The following is a 25,563-nucleotide window of genomic DNA, read 5'->3' as shown; positions in this document are numbered from 1 at the left end:
AAGGACATGCTAAAATAAAACTGGAAAAAAAAATCTTCCGGTCTAAAGCCATTATTTGAATGAAGTGCAGTTCTGATTCACTGAATGGGAAACACACTGCTCTGAGCTCATCTCTATGGAAATACAAACATCTGGCCCTGGGGGTACATAAAACAGCCTTGAAGTAATTCAGAACAGGTCAATTAATGAGGTCGTTTGAGCGCTAAGCTGAAGGTATGAGGCTGGTTCCTGGAGAAGCAAGATGAGAAAGCAGAAGAAGCAAAATAATAAGATGAGAAAGGATAGGAACAGACCAAAACCTCCTCATATCTCTCCGCCTGCCACTAGAGAAAATGTTTCCACATTTCTCATGTTGGGAATCACACAGCTTGTTGCAGTGGGTGAAGTGTTTGATATCTGCGGGTGTCAGGCTCTGACTTTGATGATGCCCTAACAGAAAGAGCGAACTGAACCCAGATCTGTCTCCCCACTGCAGTTTGGCAGGGTGCTTAGCATGTGCTTGAGGGAGGGCGTCCAGCGCATCATGTCCATCAGATCTGCCGCCCGCTAGCTGACACACACTCACGTCACTCCCCAGTGACGGGCCGCACGAGACATGATTGATTGTTAAAGTTTCGTAAACTGACTGGCAGCGAGGAAAACCTCATTCTCATTCAAATTGCACGAAATTGCAGCAGATCTGTGCCACAGCGTTTGATATCTAAGTTTTGCTCCCCTCTTTCTTGAGACACAAATCTATTATAAATAATAAGCACTGGGGGTTTTGCACTTATTATCAGCACAGATCTCTGATGTTTAGACACCCCGTCCTTACCTGTCAGACAGAAGTGGGGGTATCGTTCAGCTCGAATCTGTGGGTACTGGGTAGGGGGTAAGGGTGGGCTGGGGTGGTCGAAAGCTTTAATCAAGATTAATTTTTTCCAGTTTTGAGAAACCTGAGCTTTTCCTGACATTCTCTGGGTTCTCCTTAAGGGTGAAATTATCAAATTTCCAAAGCAATTATAGACAGACACACACAAGTACACACAGAGGCACAGAGCCAGATGGACACTCACATCAGAAGGAAAAAAATAAAGGCTTATGAATCACTTTGCTCACTGGAATGACAAGGTTATGTGTGTGTATGTTGAAGGGGGGTGGGGTAAGTGAAGTATAATTATGGATTGAAGTAAAAAGAAGAGGAATATGAATAAAGGAAATAAACCTTTTGAAACAGATACCTACGGCACAGATTTATTTCTCAGCCAAAGATCTCTTTCCTTGTCATTTTCTTCAGAGATTTACAAGCAGTACAGACCGTCCTATCTCCCTTTGATTTTTTTTTTTCAGGAATGAAAAAAAAGTCAGATTCCTTCTGAAAAACCAAAACACAGTTCAGCTAATAAATGACAGCATATCGCACTTGATATAAAATAAATATTTTAGTAAATGAAGAAGATTGTGTGCTGTTCCATGCAGGAGTATTGCAACGGGGCTGCAATGTTTGAGAGCACCACTAGTAAGAAAGTGCTTCCGATGATTTTGTTTCTTTAAGTTGCTGCTTATTTTGCAGGGTGTGAGTGACAGATTTGGGAGTGTCTATAGATGCACTGCACTGATTTGGGATACTTAATCAAAGCATCCCGGATCTCCACTCAACTACCACTGCAAAAACAATCTCATGCTAAAACTCACCTTTTATGGTGTCAGAGCTCTTATGAAACTATACTGGCACATTGCATTTTAGAAACCGACTAAAGAATACTAAAGCACGGTAGGATCATAGTGTGGTCATGGTAAGACATAAACACACTATACAACTTCAAAGAAACAATGGTTAATCAGCTGTGATTAACCCATGAGATATTCGGTAAATAACATTCAAATGATGAGCTTTGGTGGTGATGGTGAGCTTTCATTAGGGAGTACGAGCTCAAACCCTTTAGGATTTTCTCAAGTTTCCCTAGTCTTCCCTCATGTGCTCCAAACAGAGGCTCGTTGTGCTTTGCTCTAGTAAATACCTTTTGGGAACCGCCTCTAGCCTTTTCTAGAATGGCGTCTGGCTTTCAGTTCTTTCTGGGCAGCTCTCTTGTTGCTGCGATGTGGCCTCTGCGCTCTGGCCCTGTTGACTCTGGGGGTGAAGGCCACACCTCTGCGTCCCTTTCCTTGCCTGGCATGGCCACTGCAAGAGGCAGTCGGCTCCGCAGAACGCCCCACCCCCCACCCCGCCTGCCAGCTGAGGACTTACGGCTATCAAGGCGTCTTTTTTTGATTTTGAAAAAAAAAATAAGACCCCCTGTTCAGGGTCCGCCGGACTTGAACAGCAGCTTTCCAGCCAGCGCTGGGCTGAGTCCTTCTCCCCCAGCGAAGGAGGAGGGGCGGCTCTGTAGCATGTCCCAGCATTACCGTACGCAGTCATCGCCATTAGCAAACTGGAAAGAAAACACAAACAAACAGTGCGTTTGTCAGTTTCAGCAATAAACTGTAGTGGCAGAGAGTTTGATCTGGTGTTACTTATCCCCATGGAAAACTAAATCAAGCATCAAAAACCACAGATTATTTTAAGCTTCCTTGAGCATGAACAGAAAGACCCGGACATGTCCAATGCATTATTTCTGTTGACAGTGGAGAATACTTTTCTTCCTCTCTGTTTAGTGGATCTGATAGGGCGTTCTTTGATTAAATTTAGCTCAGATATTTTTTTTTTGGCTTCGCAATAACAGCCTGTTAATCCTTCCTCTCTTTGTGTACCCATTCAGGATTAGGGGGTTCAAACAAATTGTAAGACGAACCTATATACAAGCTTTCAAGACCACTTAAACCTGCCTGTGACAGAGAAGGGGGGCGGAGGAGGAGAGACGGGCTCTTTTTTCAGAAATCAGCTATGCTGTTTATTTACAAGCCATTTCTGATTACTGGTAACAGCCTGCTTGTTAAACACAGGAAATGTCAAAGCCGAGAGACAGTGTGTGAAAAGAGAATCCACAGCTGACAGTAAAGATACCTGCAATATAACCCCCCCACCCCCCTTCCCCTTTTGGTATTGAAAACAAGTGCTCTGAACATGTTTATTTATCTTCTGGATCACTGAAAGAAAAAATGGGAGACCACCTTGAACTTAAAGGACTTCCAGGAGTATCAGCTGAGCCTCTGAAAGCATTTGTTAAATATGCAGTTAAATCGTCGTGCTTTCATTCCTGGGGAGTGAAATGTGAACTGGCCACTCTATCCCCCTAACTCTCTGCTTGCATACAGAGACGTCCCCCTGCCTATAGCCCAGACAAAACCCCTAGAGTCTTATTGTAGCGCTGAAGAGTCACCCTGCAGTCATAGCAGGGCAGCATGCTGAGTGCAGAGGTTCCAGCAAGTTCAGGGACCTGCGGTGTGTGAATATATGAAGATAAGGTATAACCTTCTTTTCCGTCCAAAAGGGTGGAAATTTGTCTTTGGCATTACCATACAAAACTACAAGAAACAAATGACACAGCGTAAAAATAAATACACGTTAAAAACAAACAATAATGTTAGACATGCAACAGTATACAAACATCTTGGTCTGCCCATATTACACATAATCCGATAGCTCCGTACAGGAAACAGTCACTTAGCTGAGTCTAATGTACCGACGGCACAGGGAACAAAGGATTTCTTGTAGACATTTCCCTTTGCCCACAGGCATTCTAGACCACCTTCCTGAAGATAACAGCAGGAAATGGGAATGAAGAGGACGGGAGAGGCCATCAACGATAAACTGAGCTTTTTCGTCTTACGAAACAGGTTGCACTGAAGCAAACTGTTAACGGTTGCAAAATCATGCCTGACTGTTAGCTCCGTGAAGTTGCCCCCCTATAGACAGCACAAACGATTAAATCCACCTCATTCGTTATTGCTACGTTTGTGCCGTTGAAAGTAGCGTTTGTGCTGCTTTCGTTCCCGAGATATAACACCTTGTTTTTCCGGTGATCACGTGACCATGCACGGTGACTTTGACCTCCAGTGATTCCGTCTGCCCAGTTCAAGCGCTCTGCTACAGTTTAGCTCATACCATTAACATTTTAAAGACAATCAATATCCATAAACATATGTCCTTAGATGTGAATAATACCCTTTATTCTCTGTGGTTGTAATGTATGTAAAATCACCGTCATTGTAAGATCTATGGTTTTTATTTTCTAAAGCACGTTTTCCTTTCCTTTCCCTACCGTGACACGCTGTTGCCAAACGTGTAACTGTGGCATACCATCGCGACAAGACCTCCGCAGCATGTCATGAAGGGACCCCATGTATATCGCGGCAGTGTATATCTTGACTGGCGCTTTGCTTCCATGCCACCCTGGCACCGCTGACGCATCTAAGGTCTCATATCAGGACATGATACACCGAGATAGGTTGTGTCGCGACATGGGGTCAGCATATCCTGTCAGGGTATGTCCTATCGCAACATATGGACTACATGTCACGACATGGCGGCGGGGCATTTTGTTGGGGTATGTCATATCGCGATATAAGGGATTCATGTCGTGACACTGCATAACAGTTTTTGTCATATCGCGATATATGCACTCCATGTCGCGACATGGGGGGTGGGCGTTTTGGATGTGCATCTCATATCGCGATATATGGCCTTTCATGTCGCGACATGGGGCGGAGCATTTTTGCCGGGATATGTCATATCGCGATATAGGGCCTTTCATGTCGCGACATGGGTGTGGGCGTTTTGTCGGGGGCGTGCCATATCGCGATATGCGGGCTTCATGTCGTGACATGGGGGCGGGGGCATTTTGTCGGGTATGTCATATCACGATATATGGACTTAATGTCGCGACCGTGGCGCCAGTGCCAGTGGGTATCGCGATGTGATCGTGATGCGCGCACTCCTATCGTGACATGCAATCGGCGTCGTGAACGCGCTGTGGATGCCATGACATTCTTTGTCTACTATTCAGTTTTGACCTCTGTGCGACTTCTCTTAGATTGATTAGTAATTGGAAACCAACGCATGTGTTATTATATATCCAGCGTGCTCACAGCACACATGGTTAACATGTTCTCGGCGCTTCCGCTGTGGCGCTTTGCCCAATCAGAGTGTCGATTCTCACTCTTCACCCAATCGCGACCCGACCTGTTCGGGGGTTTAGCCAATCACGGGTCTGAGAGCTGTTCAAGCGAGCAGCGCCAGGTGGATTGGCTTGTTTATTGTCAATGAGAATCTATTTTTAAATGCTTTACTTATTTGCAAAATAACTACATCGGCTTATTTTTTAACGTCTTCATTGATTCACAATGTCCCGTACTCTTCGAAATAAATACATTTTTTATTTGCAATATAACTCTCCGCTGGTTTCTGTAATTAAGAAATGCCATTTGAACAATTTTAATCGTATATTTAAGGTAGTGGAAACACCTTCTGCTTTGTACTTAAAAAATGAATAGAAATGTAAAGTCTATGATTATTATATTATTATGCTCGTGCTTTCAATTTTGTTTTTTATTATTAAATTATATCGATCTTGAAACTAATACCTAAAAATGTGAATATGGGCTCTCGTGTTGTACCAGCGGTAATTTGGAAACTGGTGTCGCTTCACCAGTGAAAGGAGAACACCAGCAATACATTTTCGAGAATATGGTTAAAAATGAAAAGAAAACACCTAACCCAATGAACTAACATAGTAACTCCTCCCTAAATGTAAGACTGTTTATTCGCGTAAAGGCTGCAAAGTCTGGGGTCAACTGATCAAAAGATCACAACTGAAAGATCTGGTGGTCGCGACTGCAGTTTCCAGGAAAAGAAGGCGCTATATTGAAATATATTGAAACATCCACCCCGCCCGACCAGACAGACTCGGAAAACAAATTGCCCCCATTGCTTTCATCACAAGCAGGAGTTCAAGTACCGAGTTTGTTGGTACCTGTAAATTTCCTTGTTGGTAGTCACGTGATTACCCGAAAAACCAAGGCGCTACATCTCGGAAACGGAAGCAGCACAAACGCTACTTACAGCGACACAAACCGGCACAAACGCAGCACTAAAGATTGCGGTGAACTTCGTCGTTTGTGCTGTTCGGCGGGCGGGTGGGCAACTTCGTGGAGCAGGACAAGGAAACATGTCTGGGTCATTACATTGCAGACTGCAGAAGATTCGACTTCACCTGAGGATCTAACACAGGGGCCCATACCTGTGTCTTCAGAGGGCAGGTGTGCCCTCACGCTGTATTCTACACCAAGGACAGGCCGGAAACACAGAGATAAAAGACTGTGAGCTCATCGCTTCATGTTTGCGCATTAGACCCTTGTAAATACGTCATCACCGGAAAAACAAGGCGCTATATCTCGGAAACGAACGCAGCACAAACGCTACTTTCAACGGCACAAACCGGCAGAAACGCAGCACTAACGATTGAGACCGGTCCGGTTCCCCTACGACGCTGTAGGGGGGCTGAGTGACGCCACACACCCCAAAAAATAAGGCGCTATATCTCGGGAAAGAAAGAAGCTGGGAAGTTACCTTCAACGGCACAAACCGGCACAAACGTAGCACTAACGAATGAGGTGGGTTTCATCGTTTGTGCTGTCTGTAGGGGGGGACAACGTCACGGAGCTGTTTCAGCTCAGAAGCATCAACTGGCAACTAAGAAACATTTAAGATTGTATGATGTGCGAACGAGCCGAGAGCTCGAGCGGCGCAGCGGGTGAGCAGAGACGCGCGCGCCGCGCTGCTTTTCCAGCCCTCGCGCCGGGGCCTGGTGGTGGTCCTGCGATGAGTCAACGCGCGCAGCCGGGCTCCAAGCGTGACATCATCGAGAAGCCCACCGCGGAACAGCATGTGCCTGCCCTGGCGCGGGGACCCTGGCGCAGGGCGCTAGCCAAACCGACATGCTGAGCGAATCACTGGATATCCCCGGCGCGCACTCGGGGGGACGGCGATCCCCTCTTCCAAAAGCACGAAGATCCGCCCGTGAAGCCAAATCACCCGCAGCCGCCAACAAGCCCCTCAGTGAAGGATCAGCACACAGGGAAAAAAAAGGGAAAAACAGAAATCATGATCCTGACGAATTTCCCAGCGCGCCCCGTCTGTTCCGATGTGCTCTTCGTTAAGTGCTAAGCGCCACAAAACATTTAATTATAGTGCAAATTGCTGAGGCTTTTAACTGAGCTCGTGGCTCCGTTTGTTTGACTGCGCATAGTTTATTTTTCATTAGTGGCAGCCACAAAACGAACGCCTTTGATTTGAACGTACTGTAGGAAGGACGATATTCGACATCGTCCCCCTGCCTCGCCGCCTCCCGCCCACGGTGGAGCGCAGCTCTTGCATTTCCAGAGCAGCGCTGGTGGCGTCTAGGCTGGACCCCCGCGAGATGGCGCCAGAGCGCAGTCTGTCTCCATTGCTCATCCAGATGTTTTCCCATTCTCGGACAGTGTCCCGTTCCTGAAGTGTCGGGGGGAACTTGGAGCCCGTCCTGGAGTCACAGGGCGCAAGATGGGACTTCACCCCGGTCAGAAGGCTTGTGCAGACACACGGGGACCAATTAACCTAGCCAGCTTTCCTTGTAAGGTTTGAAAAAAATCAAAGCACCCCGAGAAAACCAACGTGGATACAGGGAGAACATGCAGACTCCACCCAGAAGGCCTAGAATTAAAACCCAGAAGGTCTCACACACACTGGCAAACTCTAGCATCCTTCAGGCAGGAGCAGATTTCTGGAAAATTGGCGTTTTTGTTTTGCTCAGGGATCTCAAATCACACTGAACTGATACCGATGCTGAAGCCTGTCAGGAATAATATACGTGTGGCAAAGCCGTTTAGAAAAATTCGGACTGCGATTCCGATGAATCGGCTGGTAGCAGGTAGGCACTTCACGTGATTTTCAGTCTGAGAGATTAAAGCGCATGTGCACCTTGAAGGCTTTAATTGGGCCGTAGCTGATGCATTGCAGCTAGGCTAGGGGACAAGCGATAGTTCAAAAGAGCGGATCTGGCCCTTCAAGGCAGGTTCTGGCTCGGTCTTGGCGAGCACCAGCTAGCATGTGTGCATTAGAGAGAGAGGGCAGAGCAGGGGATCGTGTCAAAGAGGCCGGTAGGATATTAATATTGGGATGTTAATATTACATTGGCATGTATTCACCTGGCAGGTGCTTTTATCCAAAGCGACTTGAGATTGCATCTGCTCAAGACACGATGGGTGCACGTGACAGTAGCGCCAAAGCCCGATCCAACCACAGAAACAGTGAGGGCCGGCACACAGTGCAGAGCAGTTCCAGTGCTGCTCGAAGTGCTTGCAAACGTACCAGTCAAGCAGCTTTTTAGTTCAGTTAAGGACCTGGAATGAAAACCAGGAGGTGTGTGGGGCTCCAGGGCCAGAACTGGGAGCCCCTGTTCTGGAAGATGGCGAGTTTCGCCACGGAGGGGCTGCACTGAGTACAGCTGCGTTGGCACAGTCTGTCAGCCGGAGGAGGCAGGTGTCACTTCCCCCGTGGGACCACAGGGCCTGGCACTGGTCTGGAAGTGCTAGGGTCTGGCTTTCCATTGAGAGGGCCAAAGTGTTGGGAAGTTACCTGCTGGGTAATTCCTAATAATAACGAAAGGATCTGCGCCTGTGGATGGCAGGTTGCCGGTTCGTATCCCGCGGCCGGCAGAGGAATCTTACTCCTACCTTTGGGCCCCTGAGCAAGGCCCTGAACCCCAACTGCTCCAGGGGCGCCGTATAAAAGGCTGACCCTGCGCTCTGACCCCAAGCTTCTCTCCCTGTCTGTGTGTCTCATGGAGAGCAAGCTGGGGTCTGCAAAAAGACAAATTCCTAATACAAGAGATTGTATATGGCCAATAAAGAGATCCTATCTTATATTGTAATTGTCACTGTTCTGGCAGCTGAGGCATGGGTGAACTCTTCTTCCCTACAGCCTTTAGAGTTTGCAAGCTCAAAGAAATATTCTTTTCAGATTATTTTGTGAACAGTTTTGTAGTAAGTGAATACAGACTGCCCCCTTGCTTCAACCAACAGGGTTTCTATGCCTGGCCCCAATACAGTACAGTTTACAGGTCACCCTGAATCACTCATTTCGCACTGCTGGGATAGTGCAGCTGTTATTGATCATTTAAGAGCAAGTCATTTGTTCAATTAAGTCATTTTTCTACATGGCTCTTAATGACTTAAGGCCATGACATTACAATGTTTTTTTTAAATTATTCCAATTAAAGTATCTGTGCACTTTAGACATGTATTATATATGAGGCAGATGTACAAAAATCTGCTGTACTGTGGCTCTCCAGGACAAGGGTCAGAGGCCACTGATTTAAATGATTTAGTGTTCAGACTGCAGACTGTGGAGGAAGCCTAAACTGGTACCAATAAAATAGACCAACTTTTACAGAAAAGAGGCAGAAAAAACCTACTGGATTCTGGACCCTGGACTCTAAGGACCACAACTGTAAGAGTGTGGCTTTAGCCAAACTTTAGCCAAACTCTCACAAGGATTTGCAGCGCTGATTTCCAGCACTTTATCTCAGCTCTTTGAGATAGGCAGGTGCCCACGCCCACAATGCCCTGCGCGGCGGAAAGTGCGGCACGGCCTGGTCATGTGACGAGCAGCGGGGGCGGGGCCGACAGCGGAGTTCCGGTTTTGTAGAGAAGAGGAGCGACAGAAAAGTGCGTCACTAAGAGACCAGGCAGATCAAGAGGCTGCGGAAGAGCTCGAGGACCAAGGACTTTGTTTTTATTTGACGACGTTGACACCCACGGCCTGGTTTTTGGTAACATGGTGAAAATCGCCTTTAACTCCTCTCTGGCTCAGAAAGCCCTCGGCAAAGAAGGCGATGTGCTTGTTGCCGAGAAGGTACGTTGCTCATTTTAAACAGGCTCGTTTTGTTTTACCTGTTAGGCCTCGTATTTTTATATTGCAGTCAGTTGTATCAACAGCGCGTCCGTAGTGCGATATTAACATGCACATGCATTACCGTCTGCTTTTAATTCTTAAAGCTCCGGCCGATGAGCGAGGTGTGTCGCAGTATACAGTATTCCCGAGCTCATACATAACGCTGCATGTAGCTCTTCGTTAGTTTTGCACCGGTGTCCTTAAGTGAGAAACACGATCTAAGTTGCTCTTTTTCCTAAACGCGAAAGTGCTAATTGGGAAAGTCCCTGTTCGTCGTCCTGCTGTCTGGTGTGCCCGCAGTGTACAAAAACGAAAAAATAAATCTCAGCAGTATTGTCTTTTCTCAGTACCGTGCGGTAAATGTTTAGTTATGTAGAGGGCACACGAGTCGTCCTGATGCCTCCGAGGGGTGAGGTGTCCTAATGCGTCTGGCATTATTTTTTTGGCGCTGGCACTACGCGTTTGATCATATTTAGTTATTTGTAAAGGTCTGCCGAATTTCTAGATTGAGCATTTAAAGTAAGCTAATAACTCATCTTCCTATCATTACTAGGTGACTAATGAAGTCTTGTCTACTGTTTAATTTTGTATCACTCTCGTCAATCAAGATGGGACGTTTCCCCAATTACAGTTTTAGGTACTTGTTTAAAAGATGTTTATCAGTGTGCTCCCAGTATCTGCAGACGTTGTAATAGACGTCTCAGTGGTAACTCCCGACAGAAATATTTCATCTCGATGCAGCTGCCCTTACAGGGGCTTGCTTGTGCCATTGCTTGAAGGGTTATTGCTGGGAACAAGTAACTGTTTGACTTTTAGATACTGGTCATATGTAAATCCCCCTTTATCAGTTCAGCAGTATGGTTAATGCTAATGCATTTTTCCTTCCGTTTTGAAGTGCTGCACTGTTTTGTTTGGGGAAAATCAACTTTCAAGGAATGCAGGAAGCCCGATATTTTCAGATACCACAGCACGGCTGTGCACTTTATTGCTGGTGCTAACTGACCTTTCCCACATCCTAACTTCTCTCTTTCTCCCCTCCATCCTCTGAGAGACAGTCTTGCAAAGCTCCTTCCATGATAAGCGATAACCAACAGCATTGAGGTCTCAATTCCTGCTGTACCTGTGCTTTCAATGGCATGTCCCTGTTACAGTTGAAGTGCTTTTCCACCATCTGAGTAGAGAGAGAGACAAATCACTTTATTGGCCATATACAATTTCTTGTATTAGGAATTTCTTTTTTTTGCAGACCCCAACTTGCTTTCCATGCGACACACAGACAGGGAGAGAAGCTGGGGGTCAGAGCGCAGGGTGACATTTATATGACACCCCTGAAGCAGTTGGGGTCGAGGGCCTTGCTCAGGGGCCCAATGGAGTAGGATTCCTCTGCCAGCCATGGGATACGAACTGGCAACCTTCCAGCCAGAGGCGCAGATCCTTATCCACTGAGCCACCGCACCGCTTATATATGTTATAAGCTGAATGCTGAACAGGGAAAAGGATTTATGTCAAACATCAAAATATTTGATATTGTTAATCTTTTGGCCACCTCTTGCAGACTTTTTTTGGTCTGATGTATACTGGGCCTTTTGCAGAAATATGATTAGGGTTTCTGGTTGTGTGTCTGACTGCTGCACCTGCTTGTAATAAGCATCTTCATTAATTACACAGAGAATTTAGCTACTACTGCACTGTATATAGGGATTAAAAAGCAGGGACAGTGCACATAATAGTTGTGTAAAGTTTGTCGTTCTTGCTTTGCCATCTTAAAACACGTTAGCACCATCTACTCATACACTTCTGTTCTTCCCCAACTCAAAATCTAGACGACGAGCTTTCAACGACTTCGCTGCCCTTTTAGCTGCTTTTCTTCAAAATTCAAAGAGAAGTGCTGCTAAAATCTTGCTAAAATTGGGAAGTAGTAGTCAGTCGCTGTTGATTTTTTTTGTGCCTATACAAAACAGCAGTGTTCAAATCGCCAACACCAAAATCCAAAAATAAAACAGCTTTACAGCTCTTTTGCAACTATAAAGCATTGCTGGAGTGGCATTCAGAATAAACTGAGTGATTTACTCATTCTACTTATTTAGAGATTACTGCCAAATTAAGCAGTAAAGAATAAGGTTTGATGATCTCAACAATATACGGTGAAATGAAGAGTTGCTTTGTGCAGAGTTATAAAAATGGTGAGAGTTTATGCAGTTCATGCACTGGACATTTCCACTGATTCTGCCATGGTCCCAGGAGTTAGAAAAAATGTCCACTGGGCACTATGCTGGGCACCATGCACTTACAAAGCAAAGTAGGCTAAACCAAAAGCTTCACCAGTGCAGAATGTTTCCTTAAAAAGTGCAGAGTGCACTCATTTTCACATAAGATATGAGTATAGGAAGCTGTTTACAGTTCATATGCATAAAGATTAGTTTCAAGCACAGGAAACTAATTTGCAGGCCTCAGAAATTGTGAACGTTTGTTTTGAAAAAGAGGAAGGTATTCGTAACATGTGATCAATCTTCTAGTGAAATGCTGAATAATTCCTAGGAAAAGCACCAAGATTGCTAACACATGTCGCTGTTCCAGTAAATTCATATGACTTCGCCTTCATGCAGTCCATTTGTCAGTTTATTATAAATTGTAAAATGGTTGCAGTATTTGTTCAGAATACATCTCAGTTTTTAATATTTTATTAAAAAATGGAATTGGCATTATTTCTCTCCACTTCTTTCACCCAGTATGGAGTCTGCGGGTGTTAATCAATGCCTACCCCTTGTTACGGTCGTTGCAGCAGCAAAGGAGTGATGAGAGGCGTGCACACTTTCCCGCTGGCCACACACTGCTCAGAGCCAGTCACTCCATGTCCAGACACTGGGGCCCAGAGGACTCATGCAGCTCTGACTCACCCGCTGTGCCGGCTGTATGGAGGCTGATACTGTGGCCATCTTGAGCCCACACAGAGTTGTCTTTTTCCTTAGGAATGTTGGAAATTGCCATTCCAGTTTGGTTAGTGATTATACAGCCCAGAAGTGAACCAGAGCATTGAAGTCAGGTCTTCGGAGCATAGCCAGGGACCAGTTTCCTTAGTCGCTGAAGAATTCTGGAGCCCAGCATGTTTTTACTCTTCCTGCCTTGCATGACTAAAACGAAAGAGTCTCTGATGGTGTGAAGTCTGTGTATATACATCTGTTTTCAGAATAAACACCCGGGACTAACTAGTCAGATGTCAACCAATATCTGTCTCTTAGACCTAATTGTAACTTAAATAAAAAACAATGCGTAGATAAAGGGTTAGTCCAAGGTGAGTGTAGATTTCTCAGTTTGCTTCAAGTTGCTTGCACCAATTAAGCAACTTAGCTCATTGACACCTGCATCAAAAGGTAAAGAAAAAATAGGAAGCCTATATTTGCTTACTTTATAAACCAAACAGACTTATTTACAAGCACATTGGATGTGAGTTTGATAAATATAGAAGGTCTGTGGCCACAAAGGGAAGTGAGGAGTATGCCAGAAATGTCAGATGCTGTTTGAGACAAGCGCAGATGGTGAAACAGGTGCCAGATTAGAGATACGAAGGCGTGCAAAACCATACATACGCGTCGCTTAAATAGTTGTTACTTAATTGGCACTGCAGTAGGCAGCCGCTTGTGCTACAAACTGTTTTTCATTCTTTTCACTCCAGCTGTAAATGAAGAGATCCTGAGGGAGGGGTTAGCTGAATGAACAAAAGAAAACGAACAAAAATGTGCTTGGAGGTTTGTTTCCCACAGTTAACCTGAAGCGTCTCCCTTGCAGGATCCCGAGGTAGCCACGGAGTACAGAAATGAGAACTCCACAGGGAGGTGCTTGCTGACTCTGCTGGGACTGGCCTTCATTCTGACTGGGCTCATCGTGGGCGGCGCCTGTGTGTACAGGTACTTTGCGCCCAAGGTACGCATTCAGTAACTGTCCCCAGGAACCTCTGTGAACAGAAGGTGGGAGAGGGGTGCACGTTCAGTTTGGGGAGCATGGTTGACAAGCTGGCAAGTCCAGCTACTTCCCAAATCCGTTGTCCCGGGTTTCGATTACTACCTGGCTGCTTCTAGTGGAGTTCCCGTGTTCTCTCTATGCCAGTGTGGGCTTACCCCAGATACAGTCAGCATGCTTTGGTGGCAAAGGAACAAGTAAAGGTTTATTCCGTGCTCAAAATTGAAGAAAAGAAACAACGTTGTTTCTTCTATTGAGCATGGAATAAACCTTTGCTTGTTCCTTTACCCCAGATATGGGGTAGATATTTCCCTCTCCTAAAAAGGCATGCGGGATATTTAAGTCCAGTTTTGTCACTATGAATTGCTGATTTAAGATAAATATCGTCAGATAAAATTGGAGCTCAGTAATCGAATATAAGGATGGTTGACCCCAAATAGGATGGTGCAGTACCACTGTTATATAGGAGACAGCCCTGGAGTCAGTAGAAATTGCAGTAAGCCATATAAGGAGACTGTTACAAGAACATTGAGCTTGTGGTCATCTTGGTAGTGCTTTTGTTAACATAATGACCATAATGGACATTATTTCTGACATGGCTGTAATGAAGTTAGATTTTCATCTCTAAATCTTCGATTTGTATTTAAGCTTCTTCCATTTTTAAAATAACATGCTGTTTTAATGCTATTGCCACTTGGCAACACTTAAAGGGCTTATTTAAGCCCTTGCTTATAAAATAGATTTCAAATGAAATATTTGCTGCAGTTAAATTACATCTTTGGCATTGGCATATCTCCTACATCACCAAGTAAACAAAATTTGTTGGAAGCTTCTTGTTTAGCAAATAATGGGGTATTACATGTAAGCAGTTTTTCATGACTGAAGCATGCTCGGTTCTTTTTGATTTGGCTGCTTAGTGTTAAGCTGGCAACACAGCCCTGCCATTTAAAATTGAGCAGCCTGCATGTTGAGTACAGCTGCGACAAAAGGGACAACCACAAAATGGAGCAGGAATAAAGTCTCTCCAGCAACCTATGCACCTTTTGCAGGGCCTGATGCAGACGTAGTGCCGGGGAGTGTGATGTATAGGGGAGCATTGCATCTTGATTGTGTTTTTTTTGTCCCCCCCCTGCCAAGCAGAAGTTGTACCATGGCGGCATGCATTTCGCCGAGATGGACAACAACTTGGTGCCCATGGACTTGGAGACGCGCGAGCCCTACTACCTGCCTCGCATCGACGAGGAGGTGGAGATCCGGGACAACGTGGCCATCATCAATGTGCCCGTCCCTCAGTTCGCTCCCACCGACCCTGCGGCCATCCTGCACGACTTCGACAGGGTGAGGCGGACCTGGACCCTAGCCTCAGGATTAAAACCGGGTTTCGGTCTATATTATTGAGTGATTACGTTTACTCTGACATTTCTTGATACTAGAATGCTTACTCCCCCCCTTCTTAAAAAATTGCATACATTGTATACAGTGTTGTATAAAAGTAATGGATGGGGAATGCTAGGAGTCCATGGCTAGTTTCCTTTTTCTGCATATCCTTGCTCTGTACTATTAAAGCCATTGATGTGTCTTGCATGTAGAGAATGTTATTCTGTTTCTGCATGCAGAACCCATTTCTGCAAACCCTTGTGCAGTCTTGTTGTTATTCTAGTCAACTGCTTTGCTGACATTTTCTCAGTTCAGAGTGGGAACATTAGTGTTTCCGTTAAATATGATGTAAATAAATCGGTGGTTTTATTTGAACAGAAACTGACGGCTTACCTGGATCTGAATCTGGACACCTGCTTTGTCATTCCTCTCAACTCCTCGGTTGTCATGCCTCCTGAAGACTTACTGGATCTCTTTGTGCAGCTAATGGTTTGTAATACTATCGTGTTCGTCTCATAATAAGTAACAGCACTGGGCTGACTTCAAAGGAGTCAACGTTTTAGAACAGCATCCAAAACCTTTTGAATCATGAACTTTCTGCATCACCAAGACAGTGGTGCACAGAGATTCAAACGGCCTTTATTCAGATGTTCAATATTTTTTCAAGTTAGGTACTTTCACTGTTGTCCTATTGCTGATTGCTGATGTAAGCAACATCGTCCCACTTCCTTATGGGATGTATCAGTTTACAGAAATCTATATCCCCACATCACTGCTGAGAAAAGATACTCTTAAAAAAAACCTTTCATGGACTCTCAGTGGATGTGGTCTGTCTGCTTAAAGCTCCCAGAACATTTACATGCTGCAGTGCTATTTTTGCACAGCTGCATTGAATAATGTGTTGGGTTATTCTAGCTGAAGTTAATTCACTGGTAAATTACTCAATCTTTTTAAAGTTTACTGCAAACCACCAAGTAAAATCTTGGAAGGGTAAGACAGCACAGTTTTGTCTTTTGTGTTTCTTTGGTCTTGCAACAGTACTGTTTTGGAAATGGTTTAGAAGTGAATGTTTTTGTCTAAAGGTTTCTTTTGTTCTTTTTTTCAGACTGGTTCTTACAAGACGTACCTGATACATGAGGACTTGGTTGTGACCGAGCGTATTGACGATGTGGCTGAGCTGGGGTTCTACATCTATAACCTCTGTGATGACAAGGACACTTACAGGATGCAGCACAGGAGTGAGATCATTGGTAATGTATAGCTTCCCCTTTCTGCTGGATCTATAATGCTGACAGTTTCCATTTATGTTCCTTGCAGGAGTTGGGGATGGTTGGATTTTGTTGGGCAGTCTTTTACAGTGGAGGGGTTTCAGTTTCTGCCCTTTTTTCTGAAACATGTAATGCCTACCATCTACATTATCTCCCCTTAAGATTATTTGCATGTTTTTAGCTGAAAAGCGGCAGATATGCATCTGCTTTGGAAATGCAAGATGCTTCAAAATAAAAATGTTTACGATTACCAGTTAATGAGAAAGGAGCACTGATAAGTGGGTGATTTCTAATCCCTCAGTCTGTCCCTGTTTTACAAGTCCAGTCCTCAGTGGGTGGTCCTTAGCTTTTGAAATGACAAAGCATAACGAGACAGGGTGACAGTCTGTCTCTTGTCACTGAACTGCTCTGCCCAGAGTGATGCCTGTACTGCCACAGCCTGGAAGTTCCCATCTTTTGTGTTTGAAGGTTCATTGGTACAGTGCTTGAAAATTGCCGTCGCTTTCCTTTATTTCTGTTTTTATCTGCAAAAAGTCATTAATATTCTTGACAATGAAAAAGAACCCAATTATATACTTGAACTGAATTTTGCCTTCTGAAGTAGTGTGAAATGCACTGATGCTGCAAGCGATGTGTGTGCTTTGGGTTGGGGTGAAGGAGTACAGAAACTAAAAGAAACCTTAAAGACCTGATCCTCACGAGCAATCGCTTAAAACTGAGCTTCTTCATCTTTTTTTTTTTTGCCACGTGTAGATGGTTACACTTTTGCAGTCGCGGCACACAAAAACACATGGCCGATTCGTTGTTTCTTCACAGGCCTGCAGAAGCGGTCTCTCGAGGATTGCTTCACCATCCGCCACTTTGAGAACAAGTTCGTGACCGAAACCAGGATCTGCAAATTCTGAGACGAGCGCCGGAGAGGGGGGGGGGGGGTATCCGCGAGAGCCTCTGTCGTTCCAGTCTTCTGCCTTTGGCAGGAGAGATGGGATTTCGATGATGGAGTTCGATTGTGCTCCGAACTGGCTAATTTTTACGCATATAAATAACAGCCATTTTCCGTGTGTTTTCTCCCCTCCCGCTTTGTATGCACTGAGTTCAGTAGATAAGTAGGTATTTGCTGATTTGTATCACCTGAGCCACTTTTAGGCTCACTTATTTCTGCAGCCAGGGTATTAATGGTATTGGTTTTTTTTTTGTTGTTGTTGCTAGACGTATGTTTTTTTTCTTTCCCTGCTGGTAACAGCATTAACAGTGTATCAGAATGTTTTGGTAAGTTGGTAAGGTTTGTGTTGTATCTTCATTAAGTGTTCCTAGGGCCCTTAAAATTCCTTTGAAAACCCACTGCATTTGCACCATGGAAGTTTAATAGTGGTGCTTGGCTCTATGATAAAACAGTGGTGAGATTTGAATGTTGGAAGATGGTATTGAAAAACTGGATGTTCTGTTTCTTTGCGGACATGTCTGTATTAACCACCACCTGTCTGATAGAAAGCAGTATGTGAGGTTGTGCTAAGATTCTTCTTCCCCTGCCTCCAGCCCTTAGCAGCATGTTCTGTATCACTGGTGCCTTTTTGTAGCTGAAACTAGACTGTGGTTCCTCTAAATCTCTTTATAGTGAAGCTGAAAAGCAATCCATTTCGACCCTGAGTAGAACTGCTGTGCTAGTAATGTATAAAAGTCATTTGCTTCTACTAACTGAAAGATTTAACTGTTGAAGCTTGAATTCAGCACTGTCAAAAATCAGTTGGAATTGGTGTCCATTTTTAGACGTACTTTGGGTTTGAAAGGGGCCATAGAAAAAGTTACAGTATTTATCATTTTAGCTTGAGTATTTTAAAGATGAAAAATAATCCAGTTAGCGCAAGATCTACTGAAGATCGCAGACTAAGCTCAGCTGATTTGTCTTTATGTACCATGATCCCACATCTGCTTGTATACGTATGCTAAACTGATAAATTTAACCCAAACTGTAGTAATATAGGGCCACGGACTTCTTTTCATATTTCAATAGGATTTTCATTATTTGGGATGATTTATCATTCTGAATGTCATTTTTTATCTGTGCATTTTTAACGGTCATTTACTCAAAGTATCTTGTAGCTGAGTTCAAGTAATATGAATATGTGAGCAATCATTTGAACACGGACATGATCGCTGAAGCCAAGCGGTAAACCTAAGCTGTGATGTTTGCACATTGAGGACAAATCACAAAGCCTGTTATTGTTAGTGTTGAGTGTTTTTATCACCCTGAGTGTGCTGGGCTCTTTGGTTGGCATGACAAGTGTGTGCGTTTGGTGCAGTATGCAGTTTGGTTTCTTTGATCTGTTTAGATTAGTAGACAGGGAATTTTAATTTAACTTCATATACTTGCTGACTGGTTCACTTTTTTTTTTCCCTACCAGGTTTTTGAACTGCACGAAATCTCAGATTTTCTTTTAAGGCTTTAAATGCTTTCATGGATTGAAAAGATACTTCTTTTTTTTAAGTACTTTAAACAGACCTGTCAAATTAATAAAAATGAAACGGAGTGCTTGGGTGTTTGTAAGGGAGAAAAGGTTAATGCCTGCAGCTTCTTTCCTTTGTTCCCTCTGCTTAGTTTCCAACTTGAAGTGGTCAAGTGCAATATCTGAGTCAATGCAACATTTAATTTTATGTAATTAAATCAGTTTTAAATCAGTTAGCAGTGAACTGCACCTCTGTCTTGGGGCCATTGTGCTGCTTGGGCATATGGGAGCACCTTCACAGAACCCAAATGCCCCCCCCCCCCGCCCCCAACTTCCTTCTTGTTACACCACTGGCCATCAGCATCTGTGTAGGAGAGAACTGGGTGTTCTTTGCTCTTTGCTGCTATGCTAATATCGGGTCAATGTGAAGCTAATCTTATTTAAACCACATTAACTATGATTGTAGGTGTGCTATTCTCCAGTGCTGTCTTCAGTAGAGTTTGGAATCAGTGTAATTTCCTCTAACCGCAAAAGCTGTATGCGTGGTTAATTGTTGATGCCTTTCAAGTGCTAATTTTAAGATGGCTTTTCTGTTCATTTCTTTTAATTAACGTGCGGAAATCATCATGCGCGATTGCATGACTACAGTTCATGGAAGGACAATCAAGAATCTAGAAAGCAGGGTTTAAACCATGTTACCAATGTGACAGAAAATGGAGGTTTAGGATGCTGAAACGTCTTTTAAAGATGAGGATTATGCTTTGCAAACCATTGTATGAAATTCACTTTGTAAGTTTATGTTGATAAATAAATGACTTCTTTAAAAAAATAACTTATTGTTTTGTCTGCATGTTCTTTTGGTAAATGCCCGGCAATAAATTGTCCATCTTCAAATGCCTCTTCTGGAAAAAATGTTTGCATGTTTTCACCATAAACCCCAACAAGTCATTTCTTTCAAAGGCAGCAGCATTTGGGATTATTTCTTGACTGTAGTAATTCTACAGAGTCAGTAGAGGGAGCTGGTGAATAATATTTCAAAGATCACTGATAATCTCCAATGCAGATGATAAATATAAAGTCACTGCACCATGAAGATGCTTTTCTTTAAAATCATAACAGCACATCTAAACTTTAAAAAAAAAAAGTTTCATTCAAACTATTATTCTGAAGCTCTGAGGTGGTTCGTGTGAAAAATGCATTTGGAAAACTGTTGAATTGCAATAAGAATTTATTTAGGTCAGTGGATTTCGGTTTTCTAGCACTCCACTGCTTTAACTCATTGTAAACCTTGCAGTGAGTAAATTATGTGCTTTAAATAGCCACATAACCAATGGTGTGGCTTTTCAGAATTGAGAAGATAAACCACACTAGAAACCCTCACATACTGTACAGAGGTAAAATCGCAGTAGTTTAAGAAGTGTGTGGGGGGGTTCTTTTTCTGCTGCTTGCAGTTTCTTTTAAATGGGCTTTTTAAAGGAATATAAACTGCCTTACGCCAATTAGTAAATCTGGCTTAAAATTTGTGTGGCGGAAACGTTTCGTTTTTACTCTCCCGGGGGATTCTGGCAGAGCTGCCCGGTTCCCAGTCGGGGCGCATTAATTTCTCCTGACATATTTATTTAAGGAGCTGCTAATTTTCTCTGATGAGTTGCCAGGAGTTACAAGCTAACAGGCTTCAAGCAGGGAGGATGATGAAATAACATAAGTGGGGATTTGACTGTATAAATCACATGTAAGTGCTTATTGACTGGGGTTTAGTTGTTCTCATTAATGGGCACCGGTAGCTGCACCTTAGTGTGAATGTTTCTCAGGGATGCGCTTAGAATTTTACTGCTGTTTCTGTGCTTTTTATTTTTTGAGTTTTGTGAAGTCACTTAAAGACAATGAATCAAACACAGGTTGTGCTTTGCTGTTTCCTGTGAATTCAGATTTGAAATACACAATGGTAGAGTAGCTCACACAGGTTGCCTATTTTTTTTTAAAGACGTCAGGGAAGGTTCATTTTGTGCACGTGTGCTTAACCCTTGAGGCAGCTTTGGTGAGTGCGACAGAGCAAGCGTGCTTGGAGATGGTGGTCAGGCTGTGTGGCACTTGCTATTTCATGTGTGCTCTTTGTGTGCAAAGTTGTTGAAAAGAATTCAAACCGTTATTCATTTCTGCAGCTGCTGTTCTTCATTGTGCTTGCAGGAAGCTCTGGTCTCACCTGCTACAATGCGTACAATGTGTTCTTTTTACTGGGTGCCTTTCCTTTGTACTTTCAAGAAGCCCATCCTTGTATGTGGAAAGTGGTTTGCTACAGAATTCTGACTTGCAAGCTTGTCGTACAGTATTCTGTGCAAGCTGATGTGCATCCTCGCTGCTTAAAATCAAGGAGCTTCGAGCGTGGTGTTCATCTCTAACTGTAAAAGTGCCTACATTGGTGCTTGAAAAACCACACAGACTATGAGAACTACGCCTCTAATGCTACTTCAACCTCCCACCCAGATCCCCATTTATTTTGTCTCTGTGGTATTGACAGCCCCTTCTAGAGGCAGTGATGTTGGTGGTCATCGTAATACGCTTCTGAGAAAGAAGGCCGATGTGCTGCGGCTGTTTTTCCGTTGCAGATGAAATCTGGGACGAGACGTTTTGCAGAATGGGGGTGTACAACTCTGCATGACCCCCTGGTTGAACTCTCATGCATCCATTTCGCATGTGTAGGAGTTGAGTATGGCAGGAACAGAACGCAAAATATTAATGTGCATCAATGCTGCCAAGATCTGACTGCACACAATACTTTAATTTTCCTTGGTGCTGTTCTGAACTCTGTGTCATCTAGTTAGTTTTGTTATATTATGCTTTTGTTGTGTAAAATAAAAGCGTATGTGTATATACTGTGTACAGACCTCTTCCTTTTTTTCTGCATGATGGCCCATCACAAATGGGCCTTTTTTTCCTCCCAGTGCTGTCAGCTCATCAGGAAACATGCTACTTGCTGAGAGCAGCAAGGAATTGTGGCTTCAGTCCCGGCCCTGCAGGACTGCAGCCGGCTCTTGGTGTAACTGAATTAATAATAAACCATTCCCTGGTTGTAAAGTACCAGTTTCTATAGCACCTTTAGAAGGGCATGTTTTCCTTCATAGTGGTTTTGCATATGCAGTAGGCTTCTTGCATCAGGCTGATGGAAACACTCAAACGTGTTCTAAGTATTTTTGTTGTATTGCAGCTTTGTCTTTAATGGAGTCTTTTATGGGCCCGTGTTGTAAAAAAACAAACAAACAGCTGAATGCAGTCACATTGCTTTCCTTTGTAAAACTAGCAGCTACATGGTATTTAATGAAAATAAATAACTTTGTCTGTCTGCATGTATACAGTATTTGAAGAGAATGCTTACTCTAGTTAATTTGATACTGTTCTAGACTGTCCCTCTTGCAACTACTTTCCTCTTGCTTCAAAACATTTTGGGTGTTGTGAAATATTTGTACTAAGGAACAAATGCAGTGAGTGACAGCTTTTATGTCAGCAAACTTCATGGCAAAGATCGGAAACTTTGATAGGTTACACAATTGCAACCCAAATTGCACCCGATTTTCAACTGCCTGTGAATACATTAGTATAAGTAGTCAGCAAATTGTTATCTGGGCTGTGATTTAACTGTTCATGAGACCAGCTTTCTTTTGTGATTACGGATAGCAGCTGGCCTTCTTTTTCAACCCATTTATTAGGCTTTAAACAAGACTTTTGTCTTTGAAGTAGGAGCTGGGCTCTGTGAGATTTCTCCTCCGATAATGCACACGAGAAGCATCTGCTCTGTTTTCTACTGGCAGGTATGTTTTGCAAAAAAGAACAAAACACCTTGTTTAATCACAGCAATGACAGGATCAGGATGAGACCTCTTGAAGATCTTGGAAAGGCCAATAGGAGTTGTTGTGCACCTAGGCAGGTTCCATATATAGTCTCATATCAGAGACTTGATGCACTGAGCCGTAGAAGCGTTGTGTGCGTTCTGTTTGGCTCGAGATCGTGTTGAGCAGAATGAAGTAGTCTATGGAGAGGCTTATAGGGTGACACCTTCATTTACTTGCTCTGAGGGCTCCTCCCCATCATCCATATAAACTGATCCTCTGCGTATTAGTACTGATCACATGGCTGAGAGGGACAAAAAATGGAGGTGGTATTCCAGAAGAGGCAACAAAAGTCCTCCCTCAAAAAAAGGTTGTGGAGATGCTGTGACATGCTAGGACAGTAGGTAGCAATAATAATAATAATTCCAGATTTCATTGCAAAGCACAACTTGCTGTTCCTTTAGCATTTTTTTCCACATGGGTGCCATGTTGGTAGGCTGATGTGACAGTTCTGAAAAGCTTGCCTGCTTTGTGAACAAAGAGCTGTCACGATGTCCCAGTCTGTTACGCACATCACGTTTCAGGGTGTAGTGCAGCCCATTGGTCCACTGCAACATCTTCCGGGTCGTGACATTTTGTTACACAGATGACCAGAACAGACTACTAACTCTCCAGGCACTCAGAGGGAGGGAGACAGGGATTGCTGCAATATCTGATAGTTCTGACATGAAGTAGGGCTTAATAACCAATGCACTTCTTAAAACAAGAGTTACAGACAAGATGATGTCTTTCTCTTTTGACTGCCAGTAACCAATTGATCTATACTTCACTGCTTGATAGTTTCCGGACTTTAAATTTTAGCAGTTTGGGCATTTGTTTCCCTCACTGCTGTTTCCTGTCCTGAAGTTATTACATCTTAATTTCCCCCTTGTGATTCCTTGTCCTTGTTTCATTGTTGAGCTGCACAGTACTTCCTGAGGTTGACTTCATCTGGGCATTTAGCAAGACATGCTTCTAAAAGGAGATCTGGAGAGAGACTCATACAGGATCGTTCTAAACAGAGCTCTTAACACACACACACAGAGTGCTTGGGCAGAATGTGATAAGCAAATAAATGAGGATATTGAGGCATAAGTAATGATTTTGGATTAAGTTTCACAAAATGTCCTGCAGGACAATGTAATTGCTTTCTGGCATTCTTAACCCATAGTGTCTTTCAAGTAAAAAAAAATGAAAGGAAATGACCAGTTATTGATAAAAGCCTATCAAGCTACTTCACTCTGAATTCAGGAAAATTAGGGTTGAAATGCTGTTTGTTACAGTTAACAATTATTGCAGACATTTTAATCAGAATGTAAAAAGGTGACATTCTACACTGTACAGTACGATGCAAACACACTTGGTTTGTTATATTTCAAATGCATATTGAAAAAATATATTTTAATCACATTACAGACTGGGAGGTATGAAGAACAATTCCCAACTATTTACAGAGTTTAAATACTTTAAATACAACTTAAATATTTTTTTTAATTCACTTTTCTCACATAGATGGGTATCTTCTTCAGACAAAAGAGCTATCTGGCACTTTACAACCAGGGAATGGTGTGCTGTAACTTAAAACAACTGACACATTATCTGTTTTGCAGATCAACTGCATTTCATTAAACACAGACCTGAAGCATAGCTCTGAGCTGAACATTCTATACAAATGACATAGACCTGTCCGTTTGTCACTTAGGTTTGCTGTTTGCAATTGTATACTTTTATTGGATTAATAGTGCTGACACTACTGTGTCTAATATCACGACGTGCCTTGATTATGTAGTTTTATTAAGTGCATAAAATATTTTGCTGTCTAGTTGATTTGCCTACTTTTACGGCTGAATGTTGTATATTAAACTCTGCTTATCAATAATTTGTCAATTGTATCTTTTCAAATATCCATTAACACCAATTCGCCATGCAGAGTAATGTGTTACAGGTAAACTGAGTGAGCTCAGGCAGGGGGTTTTCTTAAATACGCTTGCCTGACAGCTCCAGGGTCCTGAGTTTGATTCTATCTTAAGACGCCTGTCTGTTTGTGTAGAGTTTGCATGTTCTCTCAGTGTTTGTGTGGGTTTGTCAACATTTGCTCTCAAAAACATATGCAAATTCTGTCTGAAAATGGAGTGCAGATGCTTATATTTTAGTTAACACTCTACCAAACAGGCCAGGGCAAATGGTCTCCTCTCATTTGTAACCTTTCTTATGTTGTAGCATCATTTAGCATCATTTCTAGCATCATTTACAACCCAGAGTTATTAAATGAAACTGTTGATGAATAACACTCTCAACTGCAGGGTGCCAGTGCTTTTGCCTGTGATTCAACAGTGCCTTTCTTGGGGCCAGGAGTCTGTATTAGACTCTTGCCACCCCATTTTTAAAGTGGCATTTCTGCCTCGTGCGCATCGCCACCCTGTGGCCACATCCCATAGCGAAGAGGTTTGACAGGAAATTGCCCTTGGAAATTTGTGACGGTCTTTTTTTTAATTGCCCTTATCATTTGCTGTTAAAGTGTTATCTTTTAAACCGACCTCCTTGGGGGGTTCATCTGCAAGTGCGGTGGGAGTCAGGAAGTGTGCACTGTTAACCTCCAAATGTAAAGAAGCCCTTTTTTAATTGAGCACACATGTCATGTGTCAGCAGAACTGCCAGCTGTCTTGGGTAACACTCACACCATCTTTTCAAACAGACTGCTCTTATCCCCTGAAAGAGTAATTAACTTTATTTGGGTGACTTGATGAGCTAGCTAAGTAGATGCACGCACACACAATCTATTTTCAAACCTGCGTTTATGTTGC

The 25,563-nt window shown here is 43.3% G+C and overlaps 1 protein-coding gene across 1 annotated transcript; it reads left to right on the top strand.

Annotated features, from left to right (window-relative positions):
* Positions 1-9,553: 9,553 nt before the first annotated feature.
* Positions 9,554-18,873, top strand: LOC148828754 (integral membrane protein 2A-like). The gene is made up of 6 exons (XM_088924679.1): positions 9,554-9,811; positions 13,637-13,771; positions 14,948-15,145; positions 15,563-15,673; positions 16,290-16,434; positions 17,269-18,873. The coding sequence occupies exons 1-6, from the start codon at positions 9,734-9,736 to the stop codon at positions 17,355-17,357; spliced, it is 756 nt and encodes a 251-aa protein (XP_088780805.1). The 5' UTR covers positions 9,554-9,733; the 3' UTR covers positions 17,358-18,873.
* Positions 18,874-25,563: the final 6,690 nt, after the last annotated feature.

Source organism: Atractosteus spatula, chromosome 9 (genome assembly GCF_055471065.1).
Source record: "Atractosteus spatula isolate fAtrSpa1 chromosome 9, fAtrSpa1.hap1, whole genome shotgun sequence".
Classification (NCBI taxonomy): Eukaryota; Metazoa; Chordata; class Actinopteri; order Semionotiformes; family Lepisosteidae; genus Atractosteus; species Atractosteus spatula.
This window is presented reverse-complemented; position numbering and strand designations above follow the sequence as displayed.